At 50.5% G+C, this 19803-nt stretch overlaps 1 protein-coding gene across 1 annotated transcript in view; it reads right to left on the bottom strand.

Annotated features, from left to right (window-relative positions):
- Positions 1–12380: 12380 nt before the first annotated feature.
- The window catches only part of LOC118225157 (spermatogenesis-associated protein 16-like), a 61165-nt gene continuing 53742 nt past the window's right edge, over positions 12381–19803 (bottom strand). The window contains exons 11-13 of the mRNA XM_035413219.1: positions 17868–18129; positions 15393–15476; positions 12381–12734 (exon numbers count right to left, since the gene is read on the bottom strand). Coding sequence (XP_035269110.1) covers positions 12549–12734; positions 15393–15476; positions 17868–18129 — 532 coding nt within the window. The 3' untranslated portion in view covers positions 12381–12548. The remainder of the gene's footprint in view (positions 12735–15392; positions 15477–17867; positions 18130–19803) is intronic.

Raw genomic sequence — 19803 nt, 5'->3', positions numbered from 1 at the left:
GATTGTTTGGTCCTGGTTTGGCAGGGTCATGATGGTTTTGATGGACCTTCCCCGCCCTTTCTTTTCCCCAGTTGGACCAGCCAATCGTACTCGTGCTGTGAGACTCGTCACCGGCTGCGCTGTCCAATCAGGAGAGGGGAGATGAGCATGTGCTGTCCTCCAGAGTATCTATTTCAGGCCTCGTTTCAGTTCACAAGTCAGGTGTGAGTGTGCATGCTTGTACACACACACACACACACACATGCAGACACACATGCACTCATGCGCGCGCACACACACACACACACATAATGCACCCGTGTATGTATAAATGAACATTGGACCAGCAGGACAGAGCAGGCACAAGGTTTTGCAGCAGCCTGCTAAATGGTAAATGTGAGCTGACTGGCAGGATACACCTTGTGGGAGGGGTCTGTGGCTCTGAGTTTCGCTCAGAACCTGAGCACTAATGTCTGGTGTGTTCAGCTTTACTAAACCCTGGCAGGATCGCCTTTTCTGTGCTTGCATTTCGCAATCCACCGAGCGTCTGTATCGCCTCACTTAATTCACAACGGGGTAATTGGCTGAATAAAGCTATGATTAGGTTAAGAGAAAATCACAGGTTTGGTGAAATTCTCGCATTCAGAATGCGGTTCACGAGTGGCTTTATTTGGGGGTGTAATTAGGGTTTTCTGGCTCAGTCAAGAGGCCGCTCCAGACTGCTGCTGTAAATCACTGCTTCTGGGGTAAGCGCTGGCTGCAGAGCTGTGTGTGTGTGTGTGTGGGGCTGGGGCTTCTGGGGTAGGTGCTGGGTGCAGAGCGGTGTGTGTGTGTGGGGCTGGGGCTTCTGGGGTAGGTGCAGAGCTGTGTGTGTGTGTGTCGCTGAGGCTTTACAGCCATTTCCGGGATTTGAGCCGGAGCGAAAATGGGGAAAAAGCGGGAAAACGTGCCGGGCGTTCTGGAATGGAGCGCTGCGCTCCGCTGATGTCGCCGTTGATCTCATCGTGATGTCGCTGCCGTCACGGTGACCGATTAACTGATTGATTGAATTGATCTCTTCAGGCAGCCTGGTCTTCTTCACTAATGGCCACCGCTCTCTGATGAAGAACGCGATGCGAAAATGACAAACAGATTTTAACCAAGGACAACCATCTTCAGTCGATTACAAAAAGCACAGCCCTGATTTTTCGGGCAAATAAGGAGGTGTCCTCGCAGTTGAAATGAGCAGTAAACATGCCTGCTCTGTTAATGATCATTTGGGACAGGCCAAGGATTGTGGAGGAAATTACAAGATTCACATGATGATGAAATTCAATGGAGAAAGAGTGCAGTGCGTCAGGAAATAGACTGGGTGTGTATTCAGATGGTACAATCTCAACATTTATGAATATTCAAGCAGTAAGTGGACATTAAGCAAGACTGTGCACTTTAGTGGTAGCTTGACCGTAACAAATAATAGCTTCTTGCAATTCTGAGGTTGCTATTATGGTTGGTAAAAAACCTTTTCTTTAGCATGCACAGGGATCCTGGAACTTAGGCCAACTAAAAAAATCCCAGCTGGCTGTTTTCAGATCTCCATTTTCTGTAGGCTGAAGCAGAGTCTGTAGACTGTCTTCGCTAGTTTAGCTTTCTAGGTATGTGTGAATTCTGAATTCTGTGGCTGTGCGTTTTATACCTCTTAATTGTGTCAGGGTTCCCGCTGCTTTATTTCCTGGGATTAGAAAGGACCGGCGCGCGTGGATATCTCCCCAGATGTGAAGTGGAACGCAGTTAATTTGCGTCTGACCTCCGACCCTCTTGTATGAAGTAACTGCACAGTTTTACGCGGTTCGCTGTAGTTTGGGGGAAAGCTTGCAAATTAACGGAATGGAGAGGTCAAATGTAGCCTACTTGGGTTTGGGGGAGGGGGGGGGGTGGTATTAACCATCCAAATGAAACATGGGAGAAAACCAAGTGTGACTTCGGTAAATTAATTTCCTCCTCAGAAGGTGAAGCATGACTGAAGCCCTCTCCTGTGAAGCACCTCGGTGAAATATTATGTAATCTCATTTTAATGAGCTCGGTCGTGAGTCACGTTACGCGCTGTACGTTTTTCAGAAGTGCGTTTGGGCGCCTCTTCATTTACATTTCCCCGTCTGGAAAAAGCGACCGTCGGAGAGAGGAAGAAAAGGTATTTTTAGTTTAGCTCGCCTGCTACCCTGTAATTGCCAATCACGTAGCATCTGCAGACTCATTTTCTTGCAAAACCCCCGTCCGTCGAGCCGCAATTAAGGTGCAGCCGACTTCAATCAGGGTATTTGTTGACACCGTTGTCAGGTTTTCGCCGTTCTGTCGGTTATTATTTCAGCTGAACCCTGGCTAAGTGGGCGGAGATGCAGGCTATTCCCGTGATTCATTTTTTTTTTTCCTTCTAATGATTTTCCCCACACAAATTAAACTGTAGCGTCACGGGTCTCAAATGACCTCAGTCTGAAACCTCGAATGATGAACATTCGAGGGGCTCGGGAGTAATCTATCGCTTGCTGTAAACTGGACGCGGAGTCCGGGACGACGTGGATCAATGTTTCAAATAAAGAAAAATGGACGTGCGCGCACCGGAGGCCACAGCCAATCACAGATGAGAACCACCTTTGACCTCGCGCCCAACAAAGGGAGAAAAAACCTAAAGATTTCATTTATGTTTGTTCTTCACGAGGACACTCAAGGGTAGATGGATGTCATGTCCTCCTTCTGAAAAACACACTCGCAGCATTACTTTAATCTGATCACATAGTCAAGAAGATCTTCTGTCTGTATAAATACAAGCAAGCGATTTAAAAAAATAAAATAAAACCAGACTCGGCCATGCAGTTCACCGTGTTGGGTTGTATAATTTGCACGCTTCGTTAAGTAGTTTATTTTGACGGCGTGATTAGACGGTGGAAAGCTGTGCATAATTATTTTTCTTCTCAAAAGGCACTGGACAATAAAGTGTTCCCTGTATCGGAATCACAGGAGCCGTACTGAGGCTAATTATGCGGCTTTCAAACGGTGCCGCCGGAGTATGCGGGTCGAACGTCCCGTATAATAACGTTGTGACAACCCATCGGCTGCTCGGAGTACCTCTTTAGCGGCATGTCGAAATGTTAGGCAGTATTTTTTTAACCCCCAGGACACGCATTATTCGGCAGTGAATACACCGATGAATATTTATAAAAAGCCTGCATAGCACGCCGTATTTACCTACGCATGGGTCCTGTTATCCAGCCATTCATTCCGTCCTGCCTGTGAATACGGGCTTACAGTACATGTCAGCGGTAATGACACGGAATCGCGGTTGATTTGGGGGGGGGGGGGGGGGAGTTTGTGTGAGTGTTTCAGGATGGGAGGGTGTGTGTGTGTGTGCATGTGGAGTGTGATGTGTTTTTTTGCATGGGTGAGAATACTTGTAGGCCTATGTGTGTTTGTTTGTGTATGGGGGTGTCCTTTATTTGCTTATGTGTATGCGGGTGTCCTTCCTTTGTGTGTTTGTGTATGTGGGCATCCTGCATTTATTTGTTTATGTGCAGTGAGATGTGTATGTACGGAGTGTGATGTGTGTGTATGGAGCGTGTGTGGAGTGTGATGTGTGTGTATGGAGCGTGATGTGTGATCTCTTTAGATGTGAATGGATTCCTATCTGGAGTTCTGTCACAGTTATCTGCTGAAGGAGAGTCATGGACAGAGAGCCCCTAATCACTCACTTTACTGCAGTGCTTCCTCCTCTGTCTGACACCTGGGGGGGGGGGGGGGGTGACTGGTGTTGGCATATGGGCAAGGGCGTGGTCACCTAAGGCACCACCCCCCCAATCCCTCACCTGTCCCCAGTCTGGCCTGGGGGGGGGGGGACAGAACGGCTAGAGCTGTGCCTGGGGAAGGAAACGCCCACGCGACAGGCGCGGTGACGTAGGCACGCAACCCGAAGTGGCCACTCCGGGTTTTCCCCATTTACGCTGTTTGAACTCCCTCGCGGTCGATTCCTGGTCCTCGCACCTGTTTTTGGAAGCTGAGAGGACGCAGAGAAAAAGCGACAGGCGGATTAACGGACGTGGAGTGGAGTTTCGTAAGTTGTAACGTACGCTAAATGCAAGCGTTAGGTTCCCTGTAACCCAAGGTCCACAAGTAAACATCTGTATGTTAGCTACTTATACACACCCGTGTGTGTCTGTGCGATGTATTTAGACAGCCATATGGATGAATACACAATACAGCCCCTTGTTTCTCTTTCTTTGAGAGCCTGGTAAGTTTCTCTTTGGTTCGTATCCAGCCATTTGTTTCAGTAATTGCTACTTGCAAAAAAGTTTCTCAGTCAATTCAAGTGCTTTGTGTGTTCAAAAGACACCGATTTTGCACAAATGAGTTTTGTACCGTATTAACTTGAAGGTGACGGTAATGAACTCCATTTTGAGCGAGGAACAAAAATGTTCAGAGCGAATACAAAGGAAATGCAGCCGGCGTCGCCCGTCACAAAGAACTCTCTCTTTCCTCTCCATTCAGTCAAACGTCGCGCAGGATCGCATTTTTAAAAGAACCGATTAAATGTAGACTGCTTTAAAGGGGGGACTTGCCTGACAACCATTACGCTGAAGGACGTCGGCCTTAAAATGCAGCTGGGTTCACAAAGACATCCCACCCAATCCGATAAGAGGACTGCGTCACAATAAACGCTTTCATACGTCGGAGTCGAAATGGCAGCAACCCCGGTTCTGACAGCTAAGAGAATTAACCATTACCATTTCAACCTGCATGTTGGGGCGGACACGCTGGCATAGTGGTTAGCACTGTTGTCTCGCAAGAAGGAAGTTCTAGGTTAGAATCCGGGTCCGACCGGATCCTCTCTGCATGGAGTTTGCATGTTCTCCCCGTGTTCGCGTTGGTTTACTCCCTGTACTCCGGTTTCCTCCCACACTCAAAGACGTGCATGTTAGGTGCGCTCCTGCAGTTGCCCTTGACCAAGGCACTGGCCTCAGAACTGGAGTTGGTCTCCAGGCGCTGCACTGTGGCTGCCCACTGCTCCTAAGTAACTAGGATGGGTCAAATGCAGAGGACAAATTACCCCAAGGGGTTCAATAAAAGTATATCTTATCTTAATCTCTGGCAAATGAGAGAAGTATTTCTATCTCTTTACCTTTAGCCGAATAATGTCATCAAAGGTTTATATATTTTAAAGATATATATATATATATATATATATATATATATATACATATATACATATATATATATGCGCGCACACACACGCGACAGTGTTGGTTCAGTTGGAGACGATTTAAATTGCTATCACACCTCCTGTGCTCATGAGACCAGCTCAGCCGTTTACTTCTATTCCCATAAAAGTCTTCAGACGGTTCAGTCAACGCGGCTTTGAAACCAGTTTAAGAAGCTCTCACTGAAGAGGTTTCCCTTTGCGTTTGAAATTTAACTTTATAATTATTTTCTGTTTGCTTCTGTGGATCGCCATTTCACGGAACTGAATAGTTGCGGAGCGCACCGCTTTAATGGATTATAAGCGAGAAGCAAATCTCTTTAATTGTTATTTTTGTAGGCTGTACCCCGAAAAATTCCGCAACCTTGACGGAAGGTTTGGCGAGCTGTCAGAAAACGCGCTAAAGGTTAGTGCCGTCTAAACCTTTGATGGAGACATGATTTGCTTAGCTCTGAATGCTAAGTTGAACACAGTGAATATTAATGAGAGAACTAAGCGCGAGGCCTTTTCATGTGCCTATATTCCCCCGTGTCCGCTAAATGCATCTCATATCCGCTTTTTCTTTAGCTACGCTTCCAAGTCTGGCGGTAAAAGAGACGCAGTCACGTGATTTTGGAGGTACGCTACCGGCTTTGAAAGCACCCGTCCCTGCAGTGGGCCAACTGTTTGATTACTTGAAAGAGCAGAGAATAATTTTTTTTGTGCAGAAAAACAGAGAGCCGGAGTGAGAATATATAGGATGAACTACCTGTCAGCCTCGTGGAATTGCACGAACCCTTGCAGAAAGAAATGGGCCTGCTTGCTTGCTGTCTTTAATACAGATTTGAAGAGGCTTATATATATATTTCGGTGTAAGTGGTTCTGGTCTGGTAAAGGAGCAGTCGCTAAATGAATGTCATATATGTATGTGATGTATGTAGCCAGTGTGAGTGTGTTTGAGTGTGTGTGTGTGTGTGTAAAATGGGATTTTCACTGCAAAAAGAAAATAAATAAAAATCCAGAGTTGTGCAGGAGGAGTAGCACGTTGCTCTTCCCTGGGGAAAAGCTGGCTCAGTCCTCAGGAGAGGAGAGTTCTGGTCCAGGCGGGGTTCCAGACAATCCCGTCAGCACACTGCTGGGCTCCACTCTGAGGCCCTCGGAAGGTCAGGAAGGGGAGGGGAGGAGGACTCCGCGAAGCGCCAGGCGGGACTCGGCCTCTGTGGAAGGGGGCACTGCCATCTGAAAAGTCTGTGTCTGCAGGAGAGAAATACTGTGCTGTGGAGAGAAGATGAGCTCTCAGTAGCGCAGGGTAAGGAATGATGCGGGCCTTTCCCTGAAACTGTGCGTGTGTGCGTGAGTGTGTGCGTGTGTGTGAGTGTGTGCATGCATGCCAACCGCAGAACCCTTCAGTCCCTTCTCAGTCCCTGCCGGAGCTGCTCTTACCTGCTTTCCCTCAGTGCCTGCACCTCGCTCCTGTCTCAGGAGTTCTTCCAGTTCACACGCTCCACACCCACTGCACAGCTGTGTTTATTATTTGTGCCTTTACCTGTGTGCACACACACCTGTCACAGACGGATGACTAATGGACCTAATGAGTGTTTTGTGTGTTACACAGGACTGTTCTTCAGCAGTGGGGGTTTAGTGTGGCCTGTTTGGAGGGGCTTTACAGGTCCTTACTCAGGCAGTTATGCATGTTGACAGTGAGGAGCCTAATTGGACCTTGATTGTTGTTCGCATGTCCAACACCAGCTCAGTTATTGCTATCTTAGTTATTTATTTATTTATTTAATTTTAGACCCATGCAGCCTACTGGTTAGCCTATCAGAGGTGTGATATCCGCGAATTTGGAGAAGGCCAAGTGGGAGTCATTGCCATGGTAATCCCTGCTGATGTGCCAAACGTAGTTCCAGGTGCATCACATTAAAGGCGGTATTGGTTGTGTGAGCATCGGGGGCGTGCGGAGCTCACGATCCTGCGCTTATTTAAAAAAATTTTTTTTAGTTTGGCGCATCTCTGGATACCCCGTTTCCCCACACGGCGGATTCCAATCGCGTTTGATCACCAGACGCGGGATAACCCGCTCAGTTCCCGGCTTTGTTGACAGAGTCGCTTTCGGTTTCAGGAGACCGAACCCGCTACAGATTACGGCGGCGTGTTGACGCGGGGATTAGTGACTGTTTTCCCGGGACAGAACGGCGTCTCTGCCCTCGCGTGCTGCACAGCTGCTCCTGTGATGTGCCACACGGCGGCGGCGTTTTTACTCGGCGCCGTTTGATCAGACCGAAAACCTGGCAAACGAGATGTTTACCGCCGTGCCCTCCCGGGCGCCGAGCAAACGGTTTATATCGCTGCTTTCCTACTGGATCTCAACTTCCTCCCGAGTCTCAGCTGCGGCAGCTTCCATCTCCCACTGACAACAATATATCTGTAAGTCAAACAGACCGGGTGCCAGAATCTTACATAGCATTATGATTGTTTTTCTTGTAACTGTTTGTATTGTTTATTTTATTTTATTTTTTTGCCTTGTTTACGTGTTAGCGTGTTGCCACTTATCTACGCCACTCACTACACAGGCTTGTTTTTTAGGGCTAAATTTTCGCATAATCAGACGGACAAGTTAATATTTCCACTTCACGAACTAAAAAAGTTAAGTTTGGGTCTCGCGTCTGCAGTGCGCGCTCTACTCCTGCAGCGCCGGCAGTTGCCTGTCTGTGGCTTTTCCCGAACGGCTTCTCCGATCCCCTGTTCCCGCTTCTTTTATTTGCCATGTAATCGCTTAATCAAGACTGTCTATTATGTCTTTAATTAGATGGGTGACGAGACGGTTAACTGGGGGAATCTGCCTTCCCCCGCACGTAGTGCTCAGCTTCTGAAATGCCCCCTCATTCAAGAACAGGATATTCATTTATTTTACATGGAAATAAGCCAGGTTCAGGCTGGTCTTTATGCGTGTTTTCACTCAAGTATTCCCATGTTTTCATCAGCAGTGATCAATACTTAGCATATGAATGACATGAATAATTTAAGCAATGGCGCAAGTCATTGCAGAACATGCAACAGCAAGAGTACAGTTTCAGGTGCTTTCTGCGACGGGACAACTTCACGGTTGATGAGAATATTGAGCACGTGCTTGAATTAGAGGCCCTGGTGACCTGCTTGATTTGCTGACATCTTCACTAGCCTCTAGGGCCTAGCGACTGTATACTTGAGGCATTTGAATTCCAGATTTGAAATAATAATGAGACAAAAGTATAAACTGTTTAATGGAGTTTACATGTGTGTATCTTTTACTGTTTTCCAGAAACAGCTGTTTTTGTTTTCGAGTCCTCCCATTTCATTACATTTCAGCTGTGCAAAAGTTAACGGAAGACTATCACGTTTCCTTTTGCATGGACTCTTCACAAATGAAAGAGCAGTGAGTGTCTGGTCTTGGTTTTAGCCTTTGTTTTTGTGTGTGGAAATTGCATTTGGAGTCAGAGGCGTGCACCATCACAAAGACCAGAGGCCTGACTGGCAGAAAAACAACTCATCTGTAAGCTGAGCGCGCAGAAGAATTCATTAAGAAGGACAGCGCAGAAAATGGGCATATTTGCTACGACAGTTTGCAAAGTCTTGAAAAAGAAACCACTGGTGGACTCGGAAATAAACACTGTGCAGGTCAGCCAAGGAAGGAAAGCGCAGCTGAAGACGGATGAATCCTAAAAACCCTAAAACAACGGTCAGTGACATCACCAGCAGGCTCCAGTGGGCTGGGGTGAAAACATCACAAGCCTCAGTACACACAAGACTTAGAGAGCAGAATTATGGAGGCTGCACTGCGAGAGGCAGACCTCTCATCAGCCGCGACAATCGAAAGGCCAGATTAGAATTTGCCAAAAGATACTGAGACCAGCCAGAAGAGTTCTGGAACAAAGTTTTATGGACAGATGAGACCAAAATAAATCTTCACCAGAGCGATGGAAAGGCCAAAAGTGTGGAGAAAGGAAGAATAAGCCACTGATCCGAATCACCCCCCCGACAACCCCCTCTGTGAAATGTGGAGGAGGTAGTGTCATGGCTTGGGCATCTTCGGCTGCTTCAGGAGCAGGTTCGCTCATCTTTATTGACGGTGTAACGCAGGATGGTGGCAGCAGGATGAACTCGGCAGTGCACAGAGACAGATTTTGTCTGGCTGTGTACAAAAAGATTCCTACGACCTGCAGCGAGACGATGACCCCGAACACACCGCCCGGGCCTGCGCACCCAGGCCACTCATCAGCGCAGGCGAAGCGGTGGGAAAGCTGGCCAAGTCAGCCGCCTGATTTAAATCCAGTCCAGCAAACATTTCACCTGCTGAACAGGAGGCTGAAGACAGAAACCCCCTGAAACATGAAAGCAGCTGCAGAAACGATTTTAGTGGGTCGCAGACTTGATGCAGTTATTGTGTTTGAGGGCTATGCAACCAAATAATAGCCTTTATTACTTTGATTTACTTTTAAGTTCATCTGTTAACCTACTTTTGCACTGCTGAACATGGGGGAACTCAACAAAAAACATTTTTGTAAAATGCATGTAGATACCATGAAATTAAAGTGGACTGTCTGTACTTTTGTCTGATATTCACCTTTTGATCTCAAATCCAAGTGTCTTAAATACCCCATATAACCAAAAGTATTTGGACAGCTCTTGGTCTGGGGCTGTTTTTCATGGTTTGGGCTTTGCCCCTTAGTTCCAGTGAAGGTAAATCTTAATGCTACAGCATACAATCCCCTTCTAGACGATTCTGTGCTTCCCCAACAGTTTGGGTAAGGTCTTTTCTATTTCAGCATGACAATGCCCCCGGGCACACAGCAAGGTCCATATAGAAATGGTTTTCCAGAGAATGGTGTGGAAGAACATGACTGGCCTGCACAGAGCCCTGACCTCAACCCCATCCAACACCTTTGGGATCAATTGGAAAGCCAACTGTGCCCGACCTCACTATTGCTCTTCTGGCTGAATGGAAGCAAATCCCAACAGCTAGTAAGAAGCCTTCCCAGAAGAGTGGACGTTGTTATAGCAGCAAAGGGTTGACCAACTCCATATTAATGCCCATAATTTTGGATGAGATGTTGGATGTCAGGTGCCCATCTGTTTTTGGCCAGGTAGTGTATATTGCAAAAATCACAAATTTCTCTCTTCCATTGACATACTTCTGGAGTGCAGTGTATATCCAAATGGGCTCATATATTTTTGTTTCATTAACATTTGTGACATCGGCTACCATGCAGCTAATCAAACACCCCCATAACGTTCTATCAGGGGCCTTTAATTTATATATACATTAAACGCCTTGGATTGAAATAATTGTTTACCAGTTGGAAAGCGGCGCAGACATAATGAATCTCTCAGAAGCGCCGATATCGCGCAGAGCCCGGGGGGTTCGTTTCTGACGGCTGAACAATGGGGCCATTCATCTATTCTGTGCGGAAATGAACACGCGGCCGTACCGCTGATCCCATCCCAACGCAGAGCAGCCGTACCGCTGATCCCAGCGCCACGCGGCTGTACCGCTGATCCCAACGCCACGCGGCTGTACCGCTGATCCCAACGCCGTACTGCTGATCCCAACGCCGTACCGCTGATCCCAACGCCGTACCGCTGATCCCAACGCCGTACCGCTGATCCCAACGCCGTACCGCTGATCCCAACGCCGTACTGCTGATCCCAACGCCGTCCGTCCGTCCGTCCTTCTGAGCGACCGCGGCTCCTCGCTCTCCCGTCCCGCCCACGCTATCGCACTCCGATCGGAAGGCCGCTATAATGGGAACTTCCCGCGGGGAATAATGGGGTTCCTGGGCGAGGGAGCGGAAGCCTCACGGGTGGGGGCGGTGGGGGGGGGGGGGGGGGGGTCTGCACGGGGGTATCGATCCAGGGCGCCTCTGGGGGAATAATAAGCTGTTAGCGAAAAGGGGGGGGGGGGGATAATCACATTATAAAATGGCGTCAAGCGAACGGCGTGGGGCGGTCGGAGGCTCGGGCATTTCCTCTGCGGGGGGGGGCGGGCGCTGGCGAACATGTCAATAACGCTGAACACTGCTGACTTGCCGTCCCCGGGCGGGGGGGGGGGCGTTTAGAGGCTGGAGAAGGCGACAGCAGACAATCAATCAGCAGCCAGTGTGTGAGAGGCAGGCTGCTCCGATCGGTTTACTCAGGGGGGGTCACCAACCCCCCGCCCCCCGGCTGAATCAATCAAAAACTGCACTTTTTGCATTAAAGCGAATGTTACTACAGACGGTTGAGATGATGACATTGCGTGCAGAGCAAATTAGTCAGGCTTGGGTCTTACTTCAAGTGCTGCAGTCATTGTGTGGATCTCCATGGTGTAGATTAGAGAGTGTAACTGAATGTGTGTGTGTGTGTGTGTGTGTGTGTGTGTGTGTGAAACCCCAGGGTGTAGAATAGAGAGTGTAATTGCATGTGTGTGTAACTCCTCTGTGTAGATTAGAGAGTGTAACTGCATGTGTGTGTATCTCCATGGTGTAGATTAGAGAGTATAACTGCATGTGTGTGTATCTCCAAGGTGTAGATTAGAGAGTGTAACTGCATGTGTGTGTGTGTGTGTGGACCAGAGTGTAGATTATAGAGTATGGCTGCATGTGTGTGTAACTCCATGGTGTAGATTAGAGAGTATGACTGCATGCACTTTGCCAGCTACCCGTTGCTGTTGTATTGCCTTAGACCTGCGCCCAGCCTAAGTTGTATCTGCATGTCCCCAGCAGGATGCGTTCTGCAGTGATTCAGGTGGAGCGTGCTGCTCAGGGACGCTCTGATAGCAGCCCATGGGGAAGCTGAACTCACAGGCCTGCATGTAAAACCCGGCTGTTCTACATAGGAGGCTTGCAAAGGGGAAATTATTCCAAAAAAACTCTTTAATCCGTAATGAGATGCACGAGCTGGAGTCAGGCACGTTATTAGGATGCACATGCACACTGAGAATTTCTTTTTTCTTTTGTTTGTTTACAAACTAGGTCTGCTTTGCATTAACTGGAACAAACAAGCATTAATGCAACACACACTCACACACATTCTTGCACACACACACACACATCATACACACACACTTTCTTGCACACACGCAAACATGCACATATACACACATAGACACACATGCATTCTCATACACACACAATCTCTCTCTCGCGCACACACACGTGCACACACGCATGCACATGCGCACGCAGACACACACACTGTCTCGCTCTCTCTCTCACACACACACACACACACACACTGGGCTCAGTGCTGTAAACCCCTCTGATGGGTACAGTGGGGCGGGGGTGTGAAAGAGCCTCTGGGTATCCGTGTAGCTGGGACTGCAGCAGAACTCCAGTCCTGGGACGGCTGGTCAGGGTGCAGAGGTTCTGTAGCCGCCCCGGTCGTCACGCCCGGGGGGGGTGAGTGCGGGGGGGGGGATTCTTTTCCTTCCCCGGGGCTTCCTGGCGGCCTTAGGCTTCCTCTGGCCCCCCCTCGCGGCTTTGTCCCTCAGGAAGCTCTCCTCCTGCTCGTACACCAGCTCCTCCAGAAGCCCCACCTGCACACAGGAGTGAGTGAGTGAGAGAGCGAGCACATGGATGAGTGACTGACTGACGGACTGACTGACTGACTGATTGAGTGACGGACTGACTGACAGACTGAATGACTGACTGAGTTGCTGACTGACGGACTGAGTGACTGACTGATGGAGTGACTGACAGACTGAGTGACTGACTGACTGACAGCATTCACGTGTGTGTGTGTGTTTGTGTACGTGCGTGTGTGTGTGTGCGTGTGGGAAACAGCCTTTCATAAGGTGAAATTTAAAAGAGCTTTGTTCATAATGACTCATCCAAACAAATGGGACAGTCAATGTGTTTATGAGACTGCAGTGTGTGAATATTGAGCCGCTTGTCGCTTCCCTTTGTCTCGTAATACACTGTTGATTTACGTAAAACAAATACGCCCATCGACATGAGAAAATCATCTCTCCCCTTTCGGTGCCAGTGCTGTAGCGTATAAATAAAAGCGTATTTTTGAAGAGGCTCGCCATCGATTATGGATTTTGCTCTTCTTGGTGCATGATTAATAAAATTGATCTCTGTTAGTAACCTCTTTCATCGCTCGTCTCCGTACTGAAGGCAGCTCGCTGGAGAGCCGCTTAATTTACCCTCCGCTGGAGAGCCGCTTAATTTACCCTCCGCTGGAGGCACACGCTCCTCCGGACCCCGGCATGCAGGCTCTCGGCATTAAGGGGCCGGGTGTGTCTTAGAGGGTTTCTTCCTCGTGTGATTGGCCGTAGAGGAAAAGCCCTGCGTCTCTCTTTCTCTCTGACCCTAACTCCTTCGTGGTTTTGCTTTTAAGCGGTGCGAGCGAGCGAGGGGGGGGGGGGGGATGGCAGATGTTTCACACCTTGTCATTACCTGCAGATTCTGAAGGCTGTGGGATTTTCATATGTGAACATGACCCCAGAGGGCCTGTTTCGCTGTGTGCTGGTGAATGGATCTGCTGGGCGAGTATGAATATCATACCGGGACCCTGGTGGGGGGGGGGGGGGGGGGCGGAGCGGAACGCCAGGAAACGATAAATACATTTTACGCACGTTTGGTTTGTATCCAGAGAGAGAGGGAGAAGAGGAAGAGCAGCTTGTGAATCTAAAGGCTTCCAAAAAAAAAAACCCCAGTAAAAACAACCCGAATGCGTGAGTAATGATATTGTACTCTTCTGAAAAAGCTGCACTGTGAGCAGAGTCTGCGGAGGGAAAAACATCTCAATCAGCGCCTGGCTGTCATCAGAACTCACAGGGCTGTGCATAATGAGTGGGTATTACACTCTAGACCAGAAAAGCTCTCCAGGAATATCAGCCACTACAAAATTACAGAACAAAAATTAATTCAAAATGGCATCTTGTGAAAATGAGCCGTGCACCGTAGTTCATGTGAGGACCTGTGGGCATCTGAGGTTAGGAACTAGGCCTGCGCGACGTAAAGAATCACAGTCTTTTTAAGAATAACCACCATCATGGGACGTACAGGAAATCTACTTGCCTTTTTTATTTTCTTTAATCATACGCCCCATGGTGGCAGTTATTCTTAATACGCTTTTAAAAAAATCACGATTCTGTATATCGTGCAGCCATAATCGGAACATCATTTATTTTTGAAGTGGAAAATTTCAAATCCGGAAGGAGAAGAGAGGATTGCATTTCTTTAGCTGTTGGCTACAGGCCTTCAGGGCCATGGACAGCAGCTGCCTCACATTACACCTTCAGAAAGGACAGTAACTGCTACAGGCCTTCAGGACCATGGACAGCAGCTGCCTCACATTACACCTTCAGAAAGGACAGTAACTGCTACAGGCCTTCAGGACCATGGACAGCAGCGGCATCACATTACACCTTCAGAAAGGACAGTAACTGCTACAGGCCTTCAGGACCATGGACAGCAGCTGCCTCACATTACACCTTCAGAAAGGACAGTAACTGCTACAGGCCTTCAGGACCATGGACAGCAGCGGCATCACATTACACCTTCAGAAAGGACAGTAACTGCTACAGGACTTCAGGACCATGGACAGCAGCTGCCTGACATTACACCTTCAGAAAGGACAGTAACTGCTACAGGACTTCAGCACCATGGACAGCGCTGCTGTACTTGCAAGGAACAGTTGCCTGTGCTTTCCACCAAGGCTGTGTTAACCTAATGTCCAAACAGGATGGTGCCGTCTCCTGTTCATGAAGGGGAACACAGCTGCCCCACAGTCTGGAGTAACGCTGCAGACAGCAGGAGGGCTGGGATCTTTTTTTACCTACGCCCCCAGTGCGATAGGTCTCGGATGTGCATGTTCAAGTGCACATAACTGGTGACACGAACATGACCGGGAAAGACCTTCGTATTTTAGTTTGTTCCCCTCTGTGGTAATTAGGTGCACCCTGATAAGGGTAACACTAACTGCCCAGCCTGGGGTAATTAAAGAGGGGAACTCCTTTGGGGCAGAAGGTTTAATAAACCCACCCCCTGCCCCTCGTGCTATTATCAGTCTGAAGTTGGGTCGACATTGTGCATTTGAACACAGGTGACAGTCACATCAAAGTATTTTTTCCCTTCAACGAAATGAACCAATGTAATTTTATCCCGATTTAATTTGTCACTTCCTCCCTTTTGGTTGAGGGGAGCACCGCCCTTGCCCACTCCTCCCGCCCTCTCTGTCCGTTTACCTTCTGCATTTCGCTCCACACTCGTTCTTTATCTGTCCGTCCTCCTTCCAGGGCGTCCATGCTGTCCGCCATTAGAGACTGCAGCTGCGGAGCGCAGATAAAGACCATGAGGGAACCATTCACATCCCGCCATCACGGCTCTAAACTCACACCGCCATTGCGGCTCTAAACACACACATTTTACCGCTAATTAAAACATCATTTGTCCGAGGATGATTTTACAACTCATTCCTCATGCAGTGAGCACTGCCATCTTGTTCCGGCTGGTTTTCTGTGAGTGTGTGTGAAAGAGAGAGAGAGGGTTTTCACCACTGGGGGAAGAGGGCCTGCCTCATCCATCACTGTGTGTGTGTGTGTGTGTGTGTGTGTGTGCATGAGTGAGAAAGAGGGAGAGTGCATGCGTGTGTGTGTGTGTGTGTGAGAGAGAGAGTGTGTGTCTGCATGTGTGAGAGAGAGGGAGAGTATGTGTGTGTGCATGTGTGAGTGAGAGGGAGTGTGTGTGTAAGACAGAGAGAGAGAGTGTGTGCATGCGTGTGTGTGTGAGAGCGAGAGAGTGTGTGTCTGCATGTGTGAGAGAGAGGGAGTGTGTGTGTAAGAGAGAGAGAGAGAGTATGTGTGTGTGCATGTATGAGTGAGAGGGAGTGTGTGTGTAAGACAGAGAGAGAGAGTGTGTGCATGCGTGTGTGTGTGAGAGCGAGAGAGTGTGTGTGCATGTGTGTGTGTGTGAGAGAGTGAGTGTGTGTGTGCATGTGTGTGTGTCAGAGCAGTGGTGCTCCATAGCCTATGCATCATAAGGGTTTTGACTGGATCAGTGCAGCCTGCTGTTAAAAGCAAAGAGAGTCTGAGGTCTCTACCCTCCCGCTCATGGGATCTGTACATATTCATTCTTACTCCTTTATCCTTGCAAGATTTTTTTCCCCTTTTGCAAAACCGTATAACTGTCAATTATTGAAAAAAATCACCCCAACTACCATCAGTGTACTAGCCTCTGTCCAAATGGGCCTGTAGAACTCTGAGATGCATTGTGGGATGAAAGTCCCATCATAAAAAAGATGTCGAAACACAGCTAGCTGCTAACACACAGGATTTTATAGCGCGGTCCTGTTTCTCAGCACTGTGGCCCCTGGCCCCTGTGGCCCCTGGGGCTCCTGTACCTCTCTCTTCTGCTCCTGGTGTGTAATGACCTTCTGAGATGGGAAGCCTCCGAGCAAAACTGTGCTGGGGCAACCCTTCAGTACAGTGCGTTAGACAGAGCTGCGCACTGCGCCTGACTGTGCCTGACTGCGCACTGCGACTGACTGCGCCTGACTGCGCACTGCGACTGACTGCGCCTGGCTGCGCACTGCGACTGACTGCGCCTGGCTGCGCACTGCGACTGACTGCGCCTGACTGCGCACTGCGCCTGACTGCGACTGACTGCGCACTGCGACTGACTGCGCCTGGCTGCGCACTGCGACTGACTGCGCGCTGCGACTGACTGCGCCTGGCTGCGCACTGCGACTGACTGCGCCTGGCTGCGCCTGACTGCGCACTGCAACTGACTGCGTCTGGCTGCGCACTTCGACTGACTGTGCCTGACTGCGGCTGATGTAAGCGGCCCTGCAGTTAGAGGGCTTCCCTGCGCTCTGTTTGCTGCAGATTTAGCTGCGCTGGTGCGTAAATCACATGCATTGATCCGGGTAAATCTCTACCACAGCGCTAATCCGGTAGAGCCAGGTGTGAAGCTTCATCACCACCCCACACTGAGATTTCATCACCACCCCACAGTGAGATTTATGCAACCTTACCAAACCTGCTCTCTCTCTCTCTCCCCCCCTCCTGCTCCCCCTCTCTCTAAACCTCTCTCTTTCCCTCTCTCCGTCTCTCTAAACCTCTCTCTCCCTCTCTCCGTCTCTCTAAACCTCTCTCTCCCTCTCTCTGTCTCTCGAAACCTCTCCCTCTCTCTCTAAACCTCTCTCTCTCCCTATCTATAGTTCTCTCTCTAGATCTTCCTTGCTCCCCCTCCCCCTCTCTCTCCCACTCACCCCCCTCTCTCCCGTTCTCGCTTTCCCTCCCTCTCTCCCTCTCTCTAAACCTTCCTCTGTCTAGACTTCACTCTGTCCCCCCCCCCTCCTTCCCTCTCTCTCACACACCTAGCCTCTGTCGTTTTGTTTGTTTCCCCATTGTTCTGAGCCATAAATACTGTGAGTGAATGCGACTTGCTTGTTGCGGCGCAGGTTTACTGTGCCACTAGGTAACTGCGCCGCTGGGTAACTGTGCCGCTGAGTAACTGCGCCTCCTGGGTAACTGTGCCGCTGGGTAACTGTGCCCCTGGGTAACTGTGCCGCTGGGTAACTGTGCCACTAGGTAACTGTGCCCCTGGGTAACTGTGCAGCTGAGTAACTGTGCCACTGGGTAACTGTGCCACTGGGTAACTGTGCCCCTGGGTAACTGTGCCGCTGAGTAACTGTGCAGCTGGGCTGCAGAGGAGCTCACCAGCTGGGAGTCTGCAGGGCTGAGGTCCTGCAGGTAGGGGGCGATGGCGAGCTCGGCCAGCGCTTGGTGCAGGGCCAGCGTTTGCTCTGTGGTGCGCTGCAGGCGGCCCAGGTACTCCGCCCGCTGCAGCCTCTCCAGCAGCCCCGAGCCTGCGGACACGCCCACCTGGGGGGGGAAACAGGCCTGAGAATGGAGCGGGGGAGTCCGCACCACCCCCCCACCGCCAAACACCACCCCCCCACCACCAAACACCACCCCCCCACTGCGTAACATGACCCCCCCACCGCCAAACACCACCCCCCCACTGCGTAACATGACCCCCCCACCACAAAACACCACCCCCCCCACTGCCTAACACCACCCCCCCCACCGCCAAACACCACCCCCCCACCGCCTAACACCACCCCCCACCGCCAAACACCACCCCCCCTCTGCCTAACACCACCCCCCCACCGCCAAACACCACCCCCCCTCTGCCTAACACCACCCCCCCACTGCCTAACACCACCCTCCCCACTGCCTAACACCACCCCCCCACCGCCAAACACCACCCCCCCTCTGCCTAACACCACCCCCCCACTGCCTAACACCACCCCCCCCACCGCCAAACACCACCCCCCCCACCGCCAAACACCACTCCCCCCACTGCCTAACACCACCCCCCCACCGCCAAACACCACCCCCCCACTGCCTAACACTACCCACCCACCGCCAAACACCACCCCCCCACCGCCAAACACCACCCCCCCCACTGCCTAACACCACCCCCCCACCGCCAAACACCACCCCCCCACCGCCTAACATGACCCCCCCACCACAAAACACCACCCCCAACCACCTAACATAACCCCCCACCACCTAACCATCACCCCCCCACTGCAAAACACCACCCTCCCTCCGCAAAACACACCAGGTTCACTCCACCTGTCACCCCAAACACACCTGTCTGTCTCGCTCATTCTCTGGGTGCAGTGGCCCAGGCCACAGGTAGGGGGCAGTAGAGGTGGTGGGGGAAGTGCAGGCTGTAAGTGTGCGCTATGCGGTGCCGTTTGAGAGCGCTGGTCCTGGGGGGGCTGCGGGCCTGACCGCGGTTAGTACGGAGGGGGCGGGGCAGTGACACCTCCCTGCTCTGTCTGGGGACACCATCCGTCTCTTATCCCCCCCACCCCCACCCCACCCCGGTGCGGTCTGTAACCGAAACCTCCAGCAGGGGCTCGGAGAGGGCGGGGTGCTGCATTTTTCACTCCTGTGTAAAACTGGGTTTGGAAATCCCGGCTAAAAATGGCCATCATTTCTCATCCCTTTCAGAGGTCCCCTCTGCTGACCCCCCTGACCCCCCCCCCCCCCCGCTGCGTCCCCTGTCCAAATGATCGGCCGGTACCCCGATCCCAAACTTCCCATCTGCAGGGAGAGGACCAGCTGCATTACCCCCCCCCCCCCCCCCCCCCCCCCCCCACGCCATTCATCCTGTTTATGGTCGTTTTATTACGGATACAGATCCCCCAGCATGCACCATTTCTCACCCCTGCCATCTCGCTGCTTTTGGCTGGTCCTGCTGGTCCACCCCCCCCCCCTCCCAGCCCCCCCCCCCACCTCAGCCACGCAGTATTTACTTTCAGTTCCCAGGAAAAAGTCCCCACTTCACGATTGATGTTGTTTTTCTCTTGTTGAATATTTCATAAGGTCTCCGCCGATTTTCAAAATGTATTTTTTTCAATGCCTCCCCCCCCCCCCCCTTTCACCGTCCAACTCACCTCTAAAAAAAAAGAGAAAAGTCTTGTGCCAGGTTGTTGGGGGTGGGGGGTGGTGGGGGGACAGGGGTAATTTGTCTGTTCCTAATCAGTCCATTCACGGTTACACACCTGTGAGAAGTCTAATCTCCATTGTCCACAGCTAATCTTTCTAAATGTAAAGAATTTAAACACAAAGATGATAA

The sequence above is a fragment of the Anguilla anguilla genome, chromosome 4 (assembly GCF_013347855.1).
Source record: "Anguilla anguilla isolate fAngAng1 chromosome 4, fAngAng1.pri, whole genome shotgun sequence".
Taxonomy (NCBI): Eukaryota; Metazoa; Chordata; class Actinopteri; order Anguilliformes; family Anguillidae; genus Anguilla; species Anguilla anguilla.
Note: the sequence above shows the minus strand (reverse complement) of the source record. Positions and strands in the feature narration are given on the sequence as shown.